Source organism: Coprinopsis cinerea (assembly GCF_000182895.1).
Source record: "Coprinopsis cinerea okayama7#130 chromosome 1 map unlocalized cont3.1, whole genome shotgun sequence".
NCBI lineage: Eukaryota > Fungi > Basidiomycota > Agaricomycetes > Agaricales > Psathyrellaceae > Coprinopsis > Coprinopsis cinerea.
The window spans coordinates 2,791,110-2,806,585 of record NW_003307544.1 but is presented as its reverse complement, the minus strand read 5'-3'; the positions used below and the strand labels follow the sequence as shown (position 1 = coordinate 2,806,585).

Sequence of the window (15,476 nt, the reverse complement as noted above, 5' to 3'; positions counted from 1 at the left end):
TCACAGAGATTACTTAAGATACCAATTAATGCGGTCGATAAGCCACTTACGAGAATTTCGCGAACATAGGCCATAAAGGTACCCGCACTGTGGATGGAGTGACGCAGGTCAAGAGATACGGGTCCTTGGCTCTCGCAACGTGAAAATGCCTTTTCCGACCTATGACGCTGTGTCCAAGCCGAGTCGGACGAGCCGCAAACCGCGTCGCGCGAGCACGTGACATAACGCGTTCGTTTAGTCCGTGGGAAACGGCTCGGTTGGCCGAGTGGACCAACCAACGGGATCGGGTGAGCCTCGTTTACCTCTGCCCGTCATAACGCAACCATGTCCCCTTGGAATCTGGGTCAGAATGACCCTCCTGAGGAGCTGATAACTATGAAGAACCAATTGGCCTCTAAGGGTGCGTAAACTCTGGAACAATGAGGCTGTAGATCTGACGACTTGACTCTAGAGAGCCAAATCGCTGCTTTCCAAACTCAACTAATGAAGAAGTCTGAAGAGTTTGACGAACTCAAGAAATCGTTCGAAGATGCAATTCACAAGGCAAGTAGACCATTCGCTCTCAGTAGACAGTATACATAACCCTGTCATAGTTGTCGGAAGAAAGCAAACGAGCATTGGATCTTGAAGCCAATCTGCGCCAGCGAGACTCCGAACTTACGAATGAAAAACTCACCCGGCAAAACCTGGAAACGGCGCTTACCACGGCAACGAAAGAATACAAGGAATCCGACCTCGAGATTCGAAACCTACAATCCATTCTGGACTCAATATCACACGATTCTCGATCCCAGCAGGAACGGTATCGCCAGTTGCAAAAGGAGAGGGATACTCTACAGGAACGTGTGAAGGAACTCCAAACCCAAATGCCACAGCCGTCGACAGAGCCCGCCAAGCGCACTCACAGGCGCTCGTCATCACTCTCAAGTTTCAGAGTCACTACCCTGGAACAAGAACTTCGCGAAACCAAGGCTGCTCTGCAGAAACGGGACGAGGAACTACACATTGTCAAGGGCAAACTGTCTGTAGCAACTTCTGATGCGAACCGCTTTGAGAACGAGAAGTTGGCCCTCGAACGGAGCCTTTCGAAGAAAATCCGTGAACTCGAAGCCACCCTCGAGGAGAAGGAGGAGGAGATCCAGTGTCTGAGAGACGAGGGAGGGAATGGGGATCGGGAAAGGGAGTTAATGGATAGGATCGATGAAGACGAGGCTAAGATTGCTGCTTTGGAATCCATGCTACGGAATAGCTCGGCGCTGGAAGACAAGTTACACTCAACGGAGCAGCAGTTGCTGGAAGAGCGTCGCAAAGTTCAGCAAATCACACAGCTACACGCCCAGTTGAAGAGTGAGAAAGAAAAGTTGGTGGAAGATCTCCGAGTGGCTCACGGAGAGATCGAGAACACACGCCCTATGCATGTATCAGGATCCTCTGACGAGTGAGTGTTAGCCTGCACTTCTGAACTTGTTTTGCTGACCAGATTGGCCAGTTCAACGACGCATCTTCCCCTATCCGATGATATGGACACCTCCGAGCTCGTACGACCCAGCGAAGTTGACCCAGTTGCATACATCGGCAAGCTCCTGGCGGCAGTTGATCGACTTCGCGACGAACGAGACAACCTTCAAAGAAACGTGCACTTTCTGGAGTCGGAGTCGCGATTTACCATCGAGGCTTTGGAAGCAAAATTGTCCGCATCGATCGCCACGACCGTGTCCACGGGTGAGACGGTTGGAACTCTGGCACAAATGAAAGCAGAGATGGACGCACTTCATCAGGAACTTTCTGTGACGAAGGACCATGCAGAATCCGATATCCGAACCAAAACTCAGGAAATCGACCGCCTTCACCGCATTATTCTCGCACTTGGCGTAACACTTGGACGGCTCCCTGCCGCGGATGGTCAGAATCACGCCGACCTTGTCGCTGGTTATGAGGCGAGAATAAAGGAAGTGGAAGAGAAACTTGATGTGACCGTGTTGTGCCTAGAAGCAACTACGAGCCAGCGAGACGACTTGGTCAACACCCTTCGTGACAAAGAAGCTTCGTGGGCCGAGGAGGTCGACATCATTCGCCACGGACACCAGCAAGCCTCACGAACTATCGAAGACCTTGGCAAACAAGTCGACGAGCTCACCGGCCAACTCGAGGAGGTCGAGTCCCAACGAAACTCCCTCGCTGTCCAGATAAAGAATTTGGAGAGCGACCTTGAAGCTGCTCGCAGCGATCTTACGAAGGCGGAGAGCCGTTACAGCGAACTCCAGTTCCACCAGCTCAACAGCATGACCTCTTCCGAAGCCACCGCAACATTGCGAACGCAGATCCACGAGCTAGAGGCGCGCGTCATGCGGAGAAATGAACAGCTAGGCATCCATCAACACGATATCCGTCGCCTTGAAACCAACTTGCGTCTTCAAGAAGACCGACTCATGGAGATGACGGCAGAGATGGAGATGCTCAATGCGCAGAAGGATGCCATGGTCGAAGATTGTGCCAACACCCGGGAGGAGAGGGATGTGGCGTTGCATCGCGTGGAGGAGTTGGAAGAGGAGATGGCCAATTTGGAGGCCAGCCATGCCAAGGATGAAGCCACCATTTGCGCGTTGGTCAGCGTCATCATCGAAACCGCTGGGAAGGCTAGACAAGCGCTCAGAGAACAGCGCGAATCGGGGAAGGAGACCGCCAACGCTTCGCTTCGGAGGGCTTTAGAAGTAGTGGAAGAACTCACGACGGAGAAGGTTCGCTTGGAGGAAAACGTCGAGGCCAACAAGCAGCGCATTGATGAGCTTCTTAACGAGGTGGACAACCTCCGCGCCGCACATGAAGCTGACATCTCCCTCTATTCGACGGCCCGAACAAAGCTGGAGCAGCAACTGGAGCAGCTCCATACCGAGATCAAGGACCTCCGCCTTGCGAAAGAAGAGCTCCAGAGGGCACACGATACTGAAGTGGAAAGACTTGCTTCAGAAAGCGCTCGACTCCAGAGTCTTCTCCAGGAAGCAGAAGTCGCTGCCTCAGCGCAAAAGGAAGGTCACGAATCGGCTCAACGCAGCAAAGACGAAGATACCAGTGAACTACAAGCCCGAGTTCTGGAACTCACCCGGCGGCTAGCAGAGAACGACGCTCGGTTCTCGGCAGAACGCGAACAACTGGAAGCCCGACTCAGAGATGCTGTTGATGCCAAAGACGCCGTCGATACCGCGCTCAAAGGCGTCCAGGGTCAGCTGACTTCTCTCGAGGAGCAACACGCCTCGGAGGTTAGCCAGCTGCGAGCGTCCTTGCAGACGGAAACTGACGCGCTTCTCCAGTCTTCCGCCGCCAAGGAAACATTGGAGCGGGAGAATAAGGAGTTACGTGCCGAACTTGACGCTGCCTCTTCTAAGATGGCGGAGGTAGAGGCGTCTGGAGGCGAGAAGCTGAAGGAGTTGGAAAATAAACTGGAAGCGCAGGGACGGGAAGCGGAAGAGTTGTCGCGGCGGGCCAAGGACCTATCCCAACAGGTTCGCGAAGCGGAGGAGCTAAGAGCCAGGGAGCAGGAGGAGCACCGACTGGCAATTACGTCTTCAGCTGAAATGATTCAGCGCCATGAGACATCTGTCAAAACGCTGGAGGATGACCTGGCTCGGTTGAAGGATGAACTTCAGACCCTAGATCGACTTTATTCAACTGCCCAACAGGAGAAGACCCAGCTGCAAGAGCAGACGACCGACCTCCTCGCCAAGGTAGAACAGGGTCGGTCTGTGCAACGAGTGCTCCAGGATCAGGTTGAAGAAAGGTGAGTGGTACATGCCTTGATTCCGAGCCTTAGCTGAGGTCTCGCAGGGAACAAGCGATGAAAACTCTTGAGGAAGAGCTGGTCTCAGTTCGGGAAGAGCTGGCTCGTGTCGAGCAAGCAAATGCAAAGGCGAATCTCAACATGAGTCTCACATCAGCGCAGCACAAGCGAGAAATGACGGACCTGCAACGAGAGTTGCAAAACCTACGTTCCAAGTCTAATTTGGAGCAAGTGATCGCAGAGTTGCAGGAACGAAATCAGGAAATGGACGATTTGCTCAGGCAGAAGTGTGCAGAGATCGAAGCCAATGACGACAAATCGCTCGAGTGTGTTGTTTTGGTTATTACATCTTTCGATGAACGCGACTGACTCTGCTACAGGATGCTTCGAGAAAATAAGAAACTCACAGCTAAGGTTGAAAACCTCACTCGCAAGGTGACGTCCCTCCAGAACAAACTCGCCAGTTTGAAGGAGCAACGCAGGCAAGGCGATGTTAGGCCGAGTGCACCTTCCGCCCCTGTCCAAGTCGAATCTCAGCCAGAGCCGACTTTCCAGCGACCGCCTTCTCTGGCAACAAGCATTAGTCAACCGACGTTCACAGCGCCGCCAGTTGCTTCGAGCTCAAAGCCTGTACCTCGAGCAACATCCTTCAGTTCACGACCCAAAACTCCCGAAAAGAGTCTACCTCCCGCACCCATGCCTGTCTTTAGGAACAGGACGCCTGAACAGCTACCCTACATCGCCCCCGACCCATCCTCCGTTGTAGGGAAGAAACGACGCGCACCGGATGACTTTGAAGTCTGCGAAAGTGTTCCGCCACAGGTATTCACTGCCGAAAGTTTGCCCGGGGAGAAGACAGAGAATAGAACGCCTCGGGTGCGGAGAGTGTTAAGCAGCCTCCAAACCGGGTTCACTCCAAACCGTAGCAGTGCTCGACCCGTAGCATCAATGCCATCGCCTGACAAGCAGGCGAACGTCCCTGCTGCTTTCATCTCGGACGTCACCAACAGCCCTCTCGTCATTCCGCCTCTCCATTCTGGCCTTCAATCGGCAAAGTCAAAACGAAGTTGGCTTGGTAAAATTCGGGGAGCGTCATCGTCGACGAGTGGTCATGGCCATGGGATGTCGAGACACCAATAACACGACCTATAGATTTATTGCCGTTTATTAGTTTTTCTGGATTATGACGCATTTGTATCTTCCACGATGTAAATTAGCACCTGTGTATGATTATCACGTACTAGTGTAATCGCCGAGTCCTAATATCACTTGGCTCGTCCATCTTTCTCCCGTTCCGCGTGCTTGTTCCCTTCCACATCCATGCTCTCGAAACACAACACGCGATATGTCGAACTATCAACCGACGTTCACGATGAGGCAGATTGGGTAATCGGGCAGCTTAGGCAGTTCGATATCCCGTACACCATCACATCCTTCGCCGTCGAACCCACGACGAAATTACTGGCCATAGGTGGATCACACAACTTGGAGAGAAAACTTGACCGCTGAACCTTGTTAGGAACGTCAAATGGAGCGGTTTACATCCACGGAGGTCCAGCTGTTGACGTTAAACTCCTGACTCCTGGTTCTGTGGGGGTGAAATTCCTTGGTTTCGCCTCGCTATCCCAGAAGATCCTTTGCATTGGTGCGCCTGCCATTTCTAGGTGCAATGCCACTGAATTCAACGACTTCAAGATGACAACAATGTAATGCACGTTTGGGATTTGACGACGTTTGGCGATCCTGAATACCTGATTTCTGCGCGCTTCGACCAAGTAACGTCAGATGCATGCCTCTACCATCCACCTTCCCAGCTGAACAAGATTTTACAGCGCATTCACGACTTCCCCTTCTCTGTGCCATGTCAGTCCGCCACCTATCCCTTCTAGAGCGATACTTAATTTGAACTCGCAGGTCTTCGTTGGTCTTCAGACTGGAGAGGTCAAGACTTATGACTTGGCTTGCCTTCGCAAGTCGCACTACACCGCACCGAACATGTGGAAACTATACCAACAAAGCATGAGAGTAGGAGGTATGCCCTCGCTGGTACCTCAGTCCAGCTCGTAGGTCCCCTCCCTCCTCTCAGACTTTGCCGCCGAGCTCACCATTCTTGTGACAAGCCAATTATGTGTAGATCAACAACTGCACCCTAGAGATTTGAACCAGATCTTCGTGGCCTATTCTGGTATACACTGCATCCCTTCCTTCAGCAGGCCTCTTTCGCTCACGCATTCCATTAGGCGGCGTAATTCTGAGCAATCTGGCATGTCACCGTTGTCCATGTCAAGTTCGCGATCTCATTCAAATATTCTCAGACGGAACGAAGTACCATCCGTGCGTATGAAATGACCCTGCCTCCTGGCGCTCCGGGAGGGTTTGGATATGGGATGGACGTACGTGCACGCCAGTGAGGGCTTTGACTTGTCGTTTATGACATCCCCTTTGCAGGATATCTTAACCCACAGGCAGCCTGAAGTGACGTCTATGTCAATCCACCCATCGGGACATCTTTTCGCTGTCGGACATGCCGATGGATGCATTGCATTCTGGGCAGTTGACGACGACACGAAACCTTTGCTCGTTCGAACACTAGACAACGAGAATGTCGATCAGGTCGACAACTCGAGACTTGAGAAGGAGCTGGAGAAGAACCAAGAAGGCAAGGGAACCGTGTGCATTCGGGAACCTATCTTCAAGTTGGCTTGGAGCGGATATTCAAACTCATCGGACCCTCGTGGTGGAGAGACTACATTGACGATTTTGGGAGGCCTTGATTCTAAGCACGGCGGGTCTATCACCGTCTTACTCTTTCCCGCATTTCAGCCTCCCGATCCACCGACAACAGATGGTGAACAGGATCCGAAGCTCTTGCATCCTTTCTTCAGAGAGGAAATGGTGAAGTCATTGACGCCTCAGAATGCATACATTTACGAAGGCAAAGGTGAAATACAAGATTTCCTCCTCTGCCCGCGAGAACATCTCCATTTTGGCGGAAATTATGATCCATACGCCATCATCTGCTTGCAGGCAACACCAGAAAACGGCAGGGTGGTCGAAGCATACCGCTTCCCCCCTCCTGGCTGGATATACCCCAAGGCCCGTCCTCCCAAGGTTGAACCTTCGACAGACCAGTCGGAGTCACCAGATCAGACATCCCTCGACCCTCAGATGGACGAAGAAGACTCAGAAGACGAGGGAGAAGAATTGGATCTTCCCTTTCAACTTGTCCACGGATCTGCATCACTTGAGAGTGGACAGCTACTCACCGTGGATGTCAGCGCTTACGATGATCTCGTAGATATCAATAGTTCGGTCGTGCGAGAAGGACTTCACTTGGAAGGGGGCCAAGCATACAACGACCAAAGTCGCGGTGAAGAGATCCGGCTAACGAAGGTGAGCGTTTTCTGCTGTGGTTTTCCTTGCAGGGCGCGCTCAACATTCACGATCTTAGTTCTCTCCCCGTCGAATCTTCATTACCTGCGACAACCGCTGGAGACTCAAGTTTTTCGACTTCAGTGCACAACTCCTGGCCAACGTCCCTCCGGAGCCTCTTAAACATCATTTTCCTAATCCATTGTTGGGACTTAGCGTCGATCTTGGATCATATACGGCCATGACGTCGCTGCTGGAAGACCGGCCGTCCGTATTGTGCTTTTCTTTTGCCCCGGAAGCCTTGGAACTCGCGATTGCTCTCACTGATGGAAGGGTGGTGGTATTCCTTCCATCCACCACGAAACATCGTCCTCCTGCGGAGGAGTACCAAGAAATCATCATGTTAAATCCTTCGGCCGTCTCGTCTAGTGTATTCTCACCTCGTTTCGTGGTGCAGGGAGACGCTGCGGTGCAAACATGCGCTCTATCCGATACAGGTGTGCAACCCACTGTTTGTCATCTAGCTCTTGCTCAGACGCATGGGACAGGGTTCCTTGCCATTTCCTACAGGGACGGAAAGGTGGTCGTAGTTGATATGAGAGGACCTCGTATCCTGTCCAAGATTGCCGCTCGCTCGAAACACAAGCGCGTGTCTTCTCTTGGCAATCGATTCAGCAGTGAACCCGACGTTGCTACCGCTCTGACTTGGTCAATAACGCCAACTGACCAAGGTGAGGCTATCTGACAGTAATGTTGGTAGCGAGACTGAAAACATTATACAGATGCCAAGCTCCGTGTGCGCCTACTCGTGTCAAGGGCTGCGGGTTCTGTTGAGATCTATGCGCTCTTACTCAACGGGAATCCAGCTGTCTGGACGATTGCCGAAGACTCTGTTACAACGAAGGGTGTCTCGGATCCTCTACCTGGAGGTTCGTTCGTTTTGGACAGCAAGACAGGAAATCCTAGAGGTGCGAGCCGCGGCCTTTTTGCAGCTGCTGTACGGCTGGCAGGAGGCGACGACGCGATAGTTCCATCGCTATTCGTGACTGTAGGATCCAGGGGTGCCCGAGTGTATTCCAACGTTGACGGGGAACGTCTAGGGAGAGCAGAGTGGAGCAGCAAATATGGGACGGCGGTGGTAGCTCAAGTCGTAGAACGCATGGGTGAGTATTACACCGCCGTTGGCCCGCGTATGTATCCTGTCTCGCTGAACTATTACAGCATCCAAGGCGCTTGTCGTTATCACAGACGCACAGATAGGTCTCGCCTACACGTTGCCGAGTTTGGAGCATATTACAGATTTCAAAATGCCCCTCGTGGAGACTAGGTAAGCGAATACTGCGTCTTCAGGCCCTCGTGAAGATGCATTGATGCTGCTCAGCGTTTTGACAGTCGACAGGAGTGGAGACTTCGTTGCATTTTCCGATTCCAACCAAGGCGGTGTAGTGGACCAACTCGTGTACGGGACATTCTTCGACACCAGGCGCACACGCTTCCACCCAGAAATTAACTTCGCGATGAAATCATCTTCCGTCTCCCAACCACAGCCGGTTTCCATAGGACCTGCGTCATTATTAGGAACTTGGCTACACTTCAACCAAACGTATTCGGGAAGGCAGATAGATGATCTTCGTGTGTACCTTCTCCTCGATCCCCGTAGCCTGGCACTGACCTCTCGCATTAGTTGGCGGGCCAAACCGCCCAGTTATTGTCAAACAAGCCGTGACAGGTGCGAGCGGACCATCGGTTGCCGAAACAGCTTCCAGTGCTGCTACAAGTATCGCGGCGTCTGCGGCTGCAGCGCAAGCCACCATCTACAGCAAGCTGACTGCTGCGATGAATGAGCGGGGGTGAGTGAATCCACAAACTCTTGATCATTACTGCTAATCGAGCGTGAACGAAGCCAATTACTCGGGGATCTTGAGGAAAGATTCAATTCTCTCGAAACAGGCAGTAGAAACATGGTCGCTCAGGTAAGCCCTCTCTTGTCCTTGTGGGTGAACAATCCCGTCGAATTATGATCCATAGGCCAAGAGGCTGGCAGCGCAGCAAACAGCGAAATCATGGTTCGGTTTCTAAGACATCCGGCTGTGTACGACTACTTGTACGATCGAGCTCTTTGTATCAATCTTTGCTCCGTCGCACCGCAGAACTGGTCTCAGCGGCTTTTGAACCCTTTCTCTGTTCCTTCATCCAGTCAGAAATCCCGTCCTCCCCGGTCGAGGACTTCCGATGATTCCAGTCTTCACAGTGCATCGTGACCTGATTGGTCCTACCGTCGACTTTGAAAACGAGGAGCGAATTGATAGTCTTTGAGGACGACTTCCTGACATCCCCGGTCCCGTTCTCGTGGTAGGTTACATCCTGGTCAATCAGGATGATTGTCGAAGGAACACTCGAGGGGTTGTCTAAAACCCGGAAATTTGAAATTTCAGCGCTGTATAACTGGAACACAGTAAGTATTTGGACATGGCCGCTGGGGGTGTGTGATCCACGGCGCACCTTGGCTAATCGGGCGAAACGCTTTCGGATCTCGCTCGTGCCTTTCAGAGTTCCGATGGGGTCTTCAAAGGTCGCGTCGCTAGAGTACATGTTGAAGCTTTCCTGCAGGTGGGTGGTCAGATAATGAGTCGCTAATGTACAAGCACAGCTGACATTCGTAGGGTTACAGGAGTAAAGCTGAATATTGAGCCAGCTTAGCGAAAACACTTTCCACCTGAATTCCAGGACCTACCTCGCGGATGGATTTCAAGAGAGGCTTTTCGTGCGCCAAGGCAGTCCGCTCACTGAGAGCCCTGCTTTCTTTTGGCTCTAAACCTGCAGAATTCAGCTCGCACGGCTCATTTCTAGGTGCCCTCGTGGCCGTCATGTTGAGATAGGCGAAGGAAAGAATGAATAAGCGCCGGAGAAACTTTGGACTGTCTTAAGTTTGTCTGTCTACGATCATGAAGCCTTGTTCCATCAAGTGTGCGTCATATAGATTACATCTAAGGTTCAATTCTTGTTGGCATTGCCAACGAATGTGTCCACAAGACCAGCCGTTATCTTCTTCCTCTGTTCATTCATCCATCCGAAGACACCGTCTTCTTTCGTCGATGATTTCTTATGATTCCAATCCTCGCTGTGACTAACGATCTTGTTGGTCGCGGCATCCAGCTTTATGGTCAATAAAGAGTTGACTGTCTTCGTGGGCGAGTTAGAATTAGCATCTCGGTAGTATGCGACGTCCTGGTCAATTAGGATGATGTTCGGGGGTACTGTGGGCGGATTTTCCAAAACTCTAAACTTTGGGATGCTCGCAAAGTGAAAGATCTAGTAGTAGTAGGCCAATGAGCTGCTTCGCCAATGTGGAACGCATCTCTCATACCTTTGCCAAACCGACAAACTGGTTTCGAATGGAATCCAGCCCGGTGGCGATACCAATGGGATCGTGGAATACAGCATTCTTTGCGTATATTTCGAATGTCTCCTGAAGGGCCCGTTAGCTTTGAAAATGTACTTCTGGGAATCCCTGCTACTGACATTCGTCGGTTTGCAGGAATACAGCTGAACAGAGCAGATATCAGCCTAAGGGTGCATGGCACAGAAGATATGATAAAACATCTGTACCTCTCTGATCGACTTGATTACGGGCTGCTCATAGGGCTTAAGGTCTCTCTCCTTTAATGCCCGGGACACTTCTGGTGTCAAGCCAGCCGAATTAAGGTCTTCAGTGTTGGCGGTTGAGTTCGAAGGGGGAGTGGTAGCGTAGGTCGCCATCTTGCTGGACATTGCGAAGGAGCGAGATGAAGGGAAAGATTGTTTACAACGAAGATGTTTAACAAGCATATTTGGTTCTGTACGGAGCTGTCATCTGTCACCAACCCCATACTGAGGCGGGAGTGGTCGTCATTCTACGTCACCAAGTTGGACTGGAGACTGGGCGCTTAGACGGATTGATGGAATGATTGCCGAATGAGAATTGCCGAGGAATGGCTTGGCGGCTTGGTCGTCATCCCACGGCGGCGCAGCACACGAGTTCACCAATCTCGTTTCCTGCCGCCATCATCGTATACCCCATAATGTCGAACTATGACCAGCTACATCGACAATGTCGGACCTTGGAGAATCTGTTCGACGCGAAACTGACTTCGTATTCACAACTCGCAAGTAATTTGTCACGTCCGCAGGACGTGGAGGCCAGGGGAGCAACGGAACGGTGCAAGGACTTGGAAGTGGAATTGGATGACCTTTCCACCAAAGTGCGTGCCTTGTGGCTTATTTAAATTGTGCGACGCACTTACCACAGCCTGAAGTTGCAAGAAATCAATGACGAACTCGGGGAACTCGCTGCGAAGCCAGAGTTGTTATCTGCTTCGATGCTACGCACAATCCAACGGCACCGAGAGCTTCACCAAGATAATGTTCGTGAGCTGAGGAGAACGAAGGTGATAACAGATTACTTTCTTCATTCTCCCTTCTTCGCTGACTATCTGCCAGGCCAATGTAAAGGCAGCCTTTGACCAAGCAAACCTCCTCTCTGGGGTTCGGAACGACATAGAGTCAGTACCCAGCAGGCGGCCACTCCACGGACTAGCCAACTGATCTTGTATCTCCTCTCAGCGCGTACAAGTCATCGGCCGCCGACTCTCTGCTGGAGGAAAGAAGCAGAATCGACAGTTCGCATAGGATGACGGACGATCTTCTCGAGTGCGTATTGATTACTCCAGCTCTTTTTCTTCTTGTATTTATGCTCCCATTAGTCAAGCCTATGAAACACGCTCCGAATTCGCAAGACAACGCATGTCCCTCCAAGGAATAAATTCTCGAATGCTGCACGTAATTAGTGAGTGCGCCAATGCCTCCGCTTGGTCTGACTGCTAATCCGGCGCTTAGACACCATGCCTGGAGTGAACAACCTGATAGCCATGATTAAATCCCGACGCCGCAGAGACTCTATCATCATGGGAGTTCTCATAGGAGTCTGCACTATCATTCTTCTTACTTACATTTGGCATTGAGATGGCGATACAATCCATTAACCCAGTTGCAGGTCAGCATATGAAATGGTCGAACCCGTCTACTACTCTTCGCCCTCAGATCCACTATCCAACAACTTCTTCGCGCGACGCCTTTTACTTTCTGGCACTCGGTGTCCTCCCTTCTTGAACCGCTCCCAATTGTCCTTCAAGCGGCGGACAACCCCCCTCTCTTCCCAAGGCACATTCTCGTCCCATTCCTGCTCGATGGACCATCCCTTTACTTCGGCAATCAACTGGATGATTTCAACTGTCTGGTCTGTGACATGGCGGACGTCGTTGAAGTCGGATTCAGATAGGATTCTATCGTCGGAGCAGACTTGGAGAAGCTTTCTGCAGTTAGAGTGGCGACCGTTGATTACTGTGGAAAGGGAGAGGAAAATATTGGTGAATTTCTTCTGCAAAGGGCTCAGAATTTGGGTTGGATTGGTTACAGTTATGGTACCACGTACCTCGGTGTCACGCCACATCTGTGGGCTTAGCCCGCAGCTATGCATATCAATACTGATACGATACCAACGATTCCCGTGTTTTGTAGCTAGCTTGGATAGTAACTCGAGTGTTGCCAGTTGGGATTTGACGCTATGGATGCTGACGTTCCTCCCAAGCTCTACTGCCAGCTCAAGCTGAGCCTCTAGAATTGTCAGTTGATGTTCGAGTGGGACGATGAATGGAGTCAACTCGCGTTTCTCCGCGAAATAATCGTACGGGACGCGGAATACTCTGTCGAGCCCCACTTCGCCAACCATGGCGTCGGGAAATTCGATTAAATGTGCCCGGACTTCATCCAGTATTGAAGAAAGGGGAGTAGGCTCCGGAAGTAAGTTCACGAGCCTCTCGAAAGCCTGGGTGTGCTCCTCTGTCGCTTCTTTCACTTGCCCAAGGAAGAGGCGTCGATAGTGGTCTTCCTTCGACAGGGCAGGGTCCACCGCTATTTGGTACGAGAACCATGGATGGTACCCTGCGGAGCAGCCTTGAATCAGATATCCTATACAGTTCTTCACCTTCTCCAACTCACCGAAGCATGGTACGACCTTGCTGGGATAAGACCGTGCAAGCTCAGCCACTTTCTTTTGATCAGATTTCATCGAGGACATTGCACAGATCGTGATTTCAAGCTCGTCCATGGCTTCCGGTGGTATTTCGGGCGCATCGGTCGGATGGCAGTGTACGTCGACGACATGTTTGAGGACGTCTGGAGGCAAAAGTCTCTCTGTCGACATTGAGGGATATAATGGAAAGTGCTGGGCATGTATGAGTATGGATCGGACGCGTTTATCTTATCTGCTATGTTTGGGAATATTTATCGAAACCTCCGTCATCGTCACTCGCAAGTGTTGACGCGCTCGTTTTCGAAAAGTCTGTGGTCGTGAATGTTTCTTCGTCCTTTTGGGCGCTCACTCCGCTTGTTTACTAGAACAGATCTCTTCACGATGACAACACGACATTTGTATCTCGATACATCACCACCGGCGTACACTGGATCGAGAACTGAACTTGACAAGTCAGCATTTCACAAAACACTTCCTGTCCTTGCTGTCCGAGTACGCCCTGAGAAGGTCGGGAAGTTCTTGAAAGGGGATGCCATGAAGAGGTACGACATACTATGCCCTAGTTGTTAGTTACTCATCAAGTTATCAAACCTAGGGCGCTCCTGGACATCCCCAAAGTCCGAACAGTGGTTTCAGATCCCAAGGAAGAGGGCAACCGATTGGTGTTGTTGCGAATGCCAAACGAAGGTACCAGAGTTCAGATCTATGGTTACACCGGAATCGATTCATAGACTCGGAAAGCCAGGTGACATCCCACCCGAGGCCCTTGAGCTCATCAAGACGGAGTCCAATGGTCTTACCGAGTTCAATGTTAACCTGGACTATAACTATTGGACGGCAGGTGCGTGGGTCGCGATTCCATGTCGATACAAAGCATTAACAAGTTATGGATGCGCAGATGAAATATTGCAATCATTCCTTCCTGAGGAGCTTAGAGAAGGTGCACCTTCAGGCTTCGCCATGGTTGGGCACATCGGTAAGCGTTTACGCTCATTAGCTTTTGGGCAAGCACAGACTCTGCTTGATCCAGCCCATCTGAATCTTAACGAAGAGTATCTACCCTACAAGTATATTATTGGACAACTAATTCTTGAGGTGGGTGGGTTCTCCGTTGAAGTGATTCGCCCGATTGACCAGACATTCAGAAAAACAACCGCGTCAGGACGGTCGTCAATAAGATCAATAGCATTGACACCCAGTTCCGCTTCTTTAAAATGGAGCTGCTCGCAGGGGAGCCGGACTATGTCGTTGAACATGTGAGTTATTCGTTCCAACGATTCACGCAGTTGTTTTCTCATTCGACAACTGCAGCACGAGTCGGACTGTCGGTTTATGTTCGATTTTACCAAAGTGTATTGGAACTCGAGACTGCACACGGAACACGACAGGCTTATCCAGGTGTTCCAGCCAGAGGAGGTGGTCGCGGATGTCTTTGCCGGAGTAGGGCCGTTCGCAATTCCTGCTGGCAAGAAAGGATGCGGTGTCTTGGCCAACGATCTGAACCCAGAAAGCTACAAGTACCTTGCTATCAACGCTAAAAACAACAGGGTGCGTGCAGTTCCCTCTGGCCAGACGTGTTTGTAATACAAAGACTACCAGGTGGATGATACAGTCAAGGCATTCTGTGAAGATGGACGGGAGTTCATTCAAAAGAGTGTTTCGAGGCTATGGGAAGAGCCGTTACCAGCTTACACCGGACCTAAGCAGAGTCGTGTCCAGGAGGAGAAAGAACGCCGAAGACTGCAGAGGCTAAAGGCCGAAGGTCAGACCGTACCGATACCTCCCTCGGAAAAACAGCACGGTCGACGGAGAATATCACATTTCGTGATGAACCTGCCCGATTCTGCTATTTCATTCTTGGATGCGTTCCGAGGACTCCTCTCGGGAGCTGAACCGGCCCTGCGTGAGCAATACAGTACGATGCCCATGGTGCATTGCCATTGCTTTACACGAGAGGTCGATTCTCGTGTCAATGCGGAAGGGGATATACGCAAGGTTCGGACCTCACCGCGTTATCAGATAAATTCGGTGCTAACTCCATGGACAGAGAGTGGAAGAAAAGCTAGGGGGGGCCCTCACGTCGGAAACGTCGTTTCACTTTGTGCGATCTGTTGCACCGAACAAGGACATGTATTGTATTAGCTTTCGCCTGCCCCCTGAGGTAGCGTTCGGGGAGAGGATGTAGCTGGCTGCTATTGGCTGGGTGGTAAATAGGTTCCGAATATAGTCGCCGGCAGTCGGCCGTCTGGGGTCGGAAAA

The 15,476-nt window shown here is 51.3% G+C and overlaps 7 protein-coding genes across 7 annotated transcripts; 4 read left to right on the top strand and 3 right to left on the bottom strand.

Moving 5' to 3' along the window:
• Window positions 1-324: 324 nt before the first annotated feature.
• Window positions 325-4,915, top strand: CC1G_06552 (hypothetical protein; the record flags this gene model as incomplete). Its single annotated transcript, XM_001829163.2, has 6 exons — window positions 325-400; window positions 452-547; window positions 604-1,438; window positions 1,490-3,775; window positions 3,823-4,101; window positions 4,156-4,915. 6 exons carry the CDS (start codon window positions 325-327, stop codon window positions 4,913-4,915), a joined length of 4,332 nt encoding a protein of 1,443 aa, XP_001829215.2.
• Window positions 4,916-5,095: 180 nt separating this feature from the next.
• CC1G_06551 (hypothetical protein) lies at window positions 5,096-9,226 on the top strand (the record flags this gene model as incomplete). Its single annotated transcript, XM_001829162.2, has 17 exons — window positions 5,096-5,246; window positions 5,295-5,420; window positions 5,471-5,555; window positions 5,608-5,638; window positions 5,690-5,838; window positions 5,896-5,960; window positions 6,016-6,062; window positions 6,091-6,168; window positions 6,224-7,168; window positions 7,227-7,644; window positions 7,696-7,878; window positions 7,930-8,310; window positions 8,369-8,474; window positions 8,529-8,779; window positions 8,832-8,997; window positions 9,051-9,120; window positions 9,176-9,226. The coding sequence occupies 17 exons, from the start codon at window positions 5,096-5,098 to the stop codon at window positions 9,224-9,226; spliced, it is 3,303 nt and encodes a 1,100-aa protein (XP_001829214.2).
• A 45-nt stretch (window positions 9,227-9,271) lies between these two features.
• Window positions 9,272-10,016, bottom strand: CC1G_13716 (hypothetical protein; the record flags this gene model as incomplete). Its single annotated transcript, XM_002912138.1, has 4 exons — window positions 9,272-9,592; window positions 9,650-9,751; window positions 9,803-9,826; window positions 9,882-10,016. The coding sequence occupies 4 exons, from the start codon at window positions 10,014-10,016 to the stop codon at window positions 9,272-9,274; spliced, it is 582 nt and encodes a 193-aa protein (XP_002912184.1).
• A 125-nt stretch (window positions 10,017-10,141) lies between these two features.
• Window positions 10,142-10,918, bottom strand: CC1G_13715 (hypothetical protein; the record flags this gene model as incomplete). Its single annotated transcript, XM_002912137.1, has 4 exons — window positions 10,142-10,459; window positions 10,515-10,616; window positions 10,670-10,693; window positions 10,757-10,918. 4 exons carry the CDS (start codon window positions 10,916-10,918, stop codon window positions 10,142-10,144), a joined length of 606 nt encoding a protein of 201 aa, XP_002912183.1.
• Window positions 10,919-11,185: 267 nt separating this feature from the next.
• Window positions 11,186-12,217, top strand: CC1G_13714 (hypothetical protein). The gene is made up of 6 exons (XM_002912136.1): window positions 11,186-11,388; window positions 11,443-11,574; window positions 11,627-11,688; window positions 11,750-11,836; window positions 11,890-11,972; window positions 12,023-12,217. Exons 1-6 carry the CDS (start codon window positions 11,209-11,211, stop codon window positions 12,145-12,147), a joined length of 669 nt encoding a protein of 222 aa, XP_002912182.1. The 5' UTR covers window positions 11,186-11,208; the 3' UTR covers window positions 12,148-12,217.
• CC1G_06549 (TatD DNase family Scn1) lies at window positions 12,210-13,388 on the bottom strand (the record flags this gene model as incomplete). The annotated part of the gene is made up of 3 exons (XM_001829160.1): window positions 12,210-12,563; window positions 12,618-13,126; window positions 13,184-13,388. The coding sequence occupies 3 exons, from the start codon at window positions 13,386-13,388 to the stop codon at window positions 12,210-12,212; spliced, it is 1,068 nt and encodes a 355-aa protein (XP_001829212.1).
• Window positions 13,389-13,598: 210 nt separating this feature from the next.
• On the top strand, window positions 13,599-15,402 carry CC1G_06548 (tRNA (guanine-N(1)-)-methyltransferase; the record flags this gene model as incomplete). Its single annotated transcript, XM_001829159.2, has 9 exons — window positions 13,599-13,759; window positions 13,813-13,904; window positions 13,963-14,058; window positions 14,116-14,193; window positions 14,248-14,312; window positions 14,363-14,473; window positions 14,529-14,765; window positions 14,817-15,212; window positions 15,265-15,402. 9 exons carry the CDS (start codon window positions 13,599-13,601, stop codon window positions 15,400-15,402), a joined length of 1,374 nt encoding a protein of 457 aa, XP_001829211.2.
• Between the last annotated feature and the right edge of the window lie 74 nt (window positions 15,403-15,476).

Excerpts from the sequence above, each read along its gene's own strand:
- CC1G_13714 (XM_002912136.1), top strand. The coding sequence starts at position 11,209 with ATGTCGAACTATGACCAGCTACATCGACAATGTCGGACCTTGGAGAAT. Across the intron at positions 11,389-11,442 it reads TGGATGACCTTTCCACCAAA|TTGCAAGAAATCAATGACGA; the intron begins GTGCGTGCCTTG and ends CACAGCCTGAAG. Across the intron at positions 11,575-11,626 it reads GTGAGCTGAGGAGAACGAAG|GCCAATGTAAAGGCAGCCTT; the intron begins GTGATAACAGAT and ends ACTATCTGCCAG.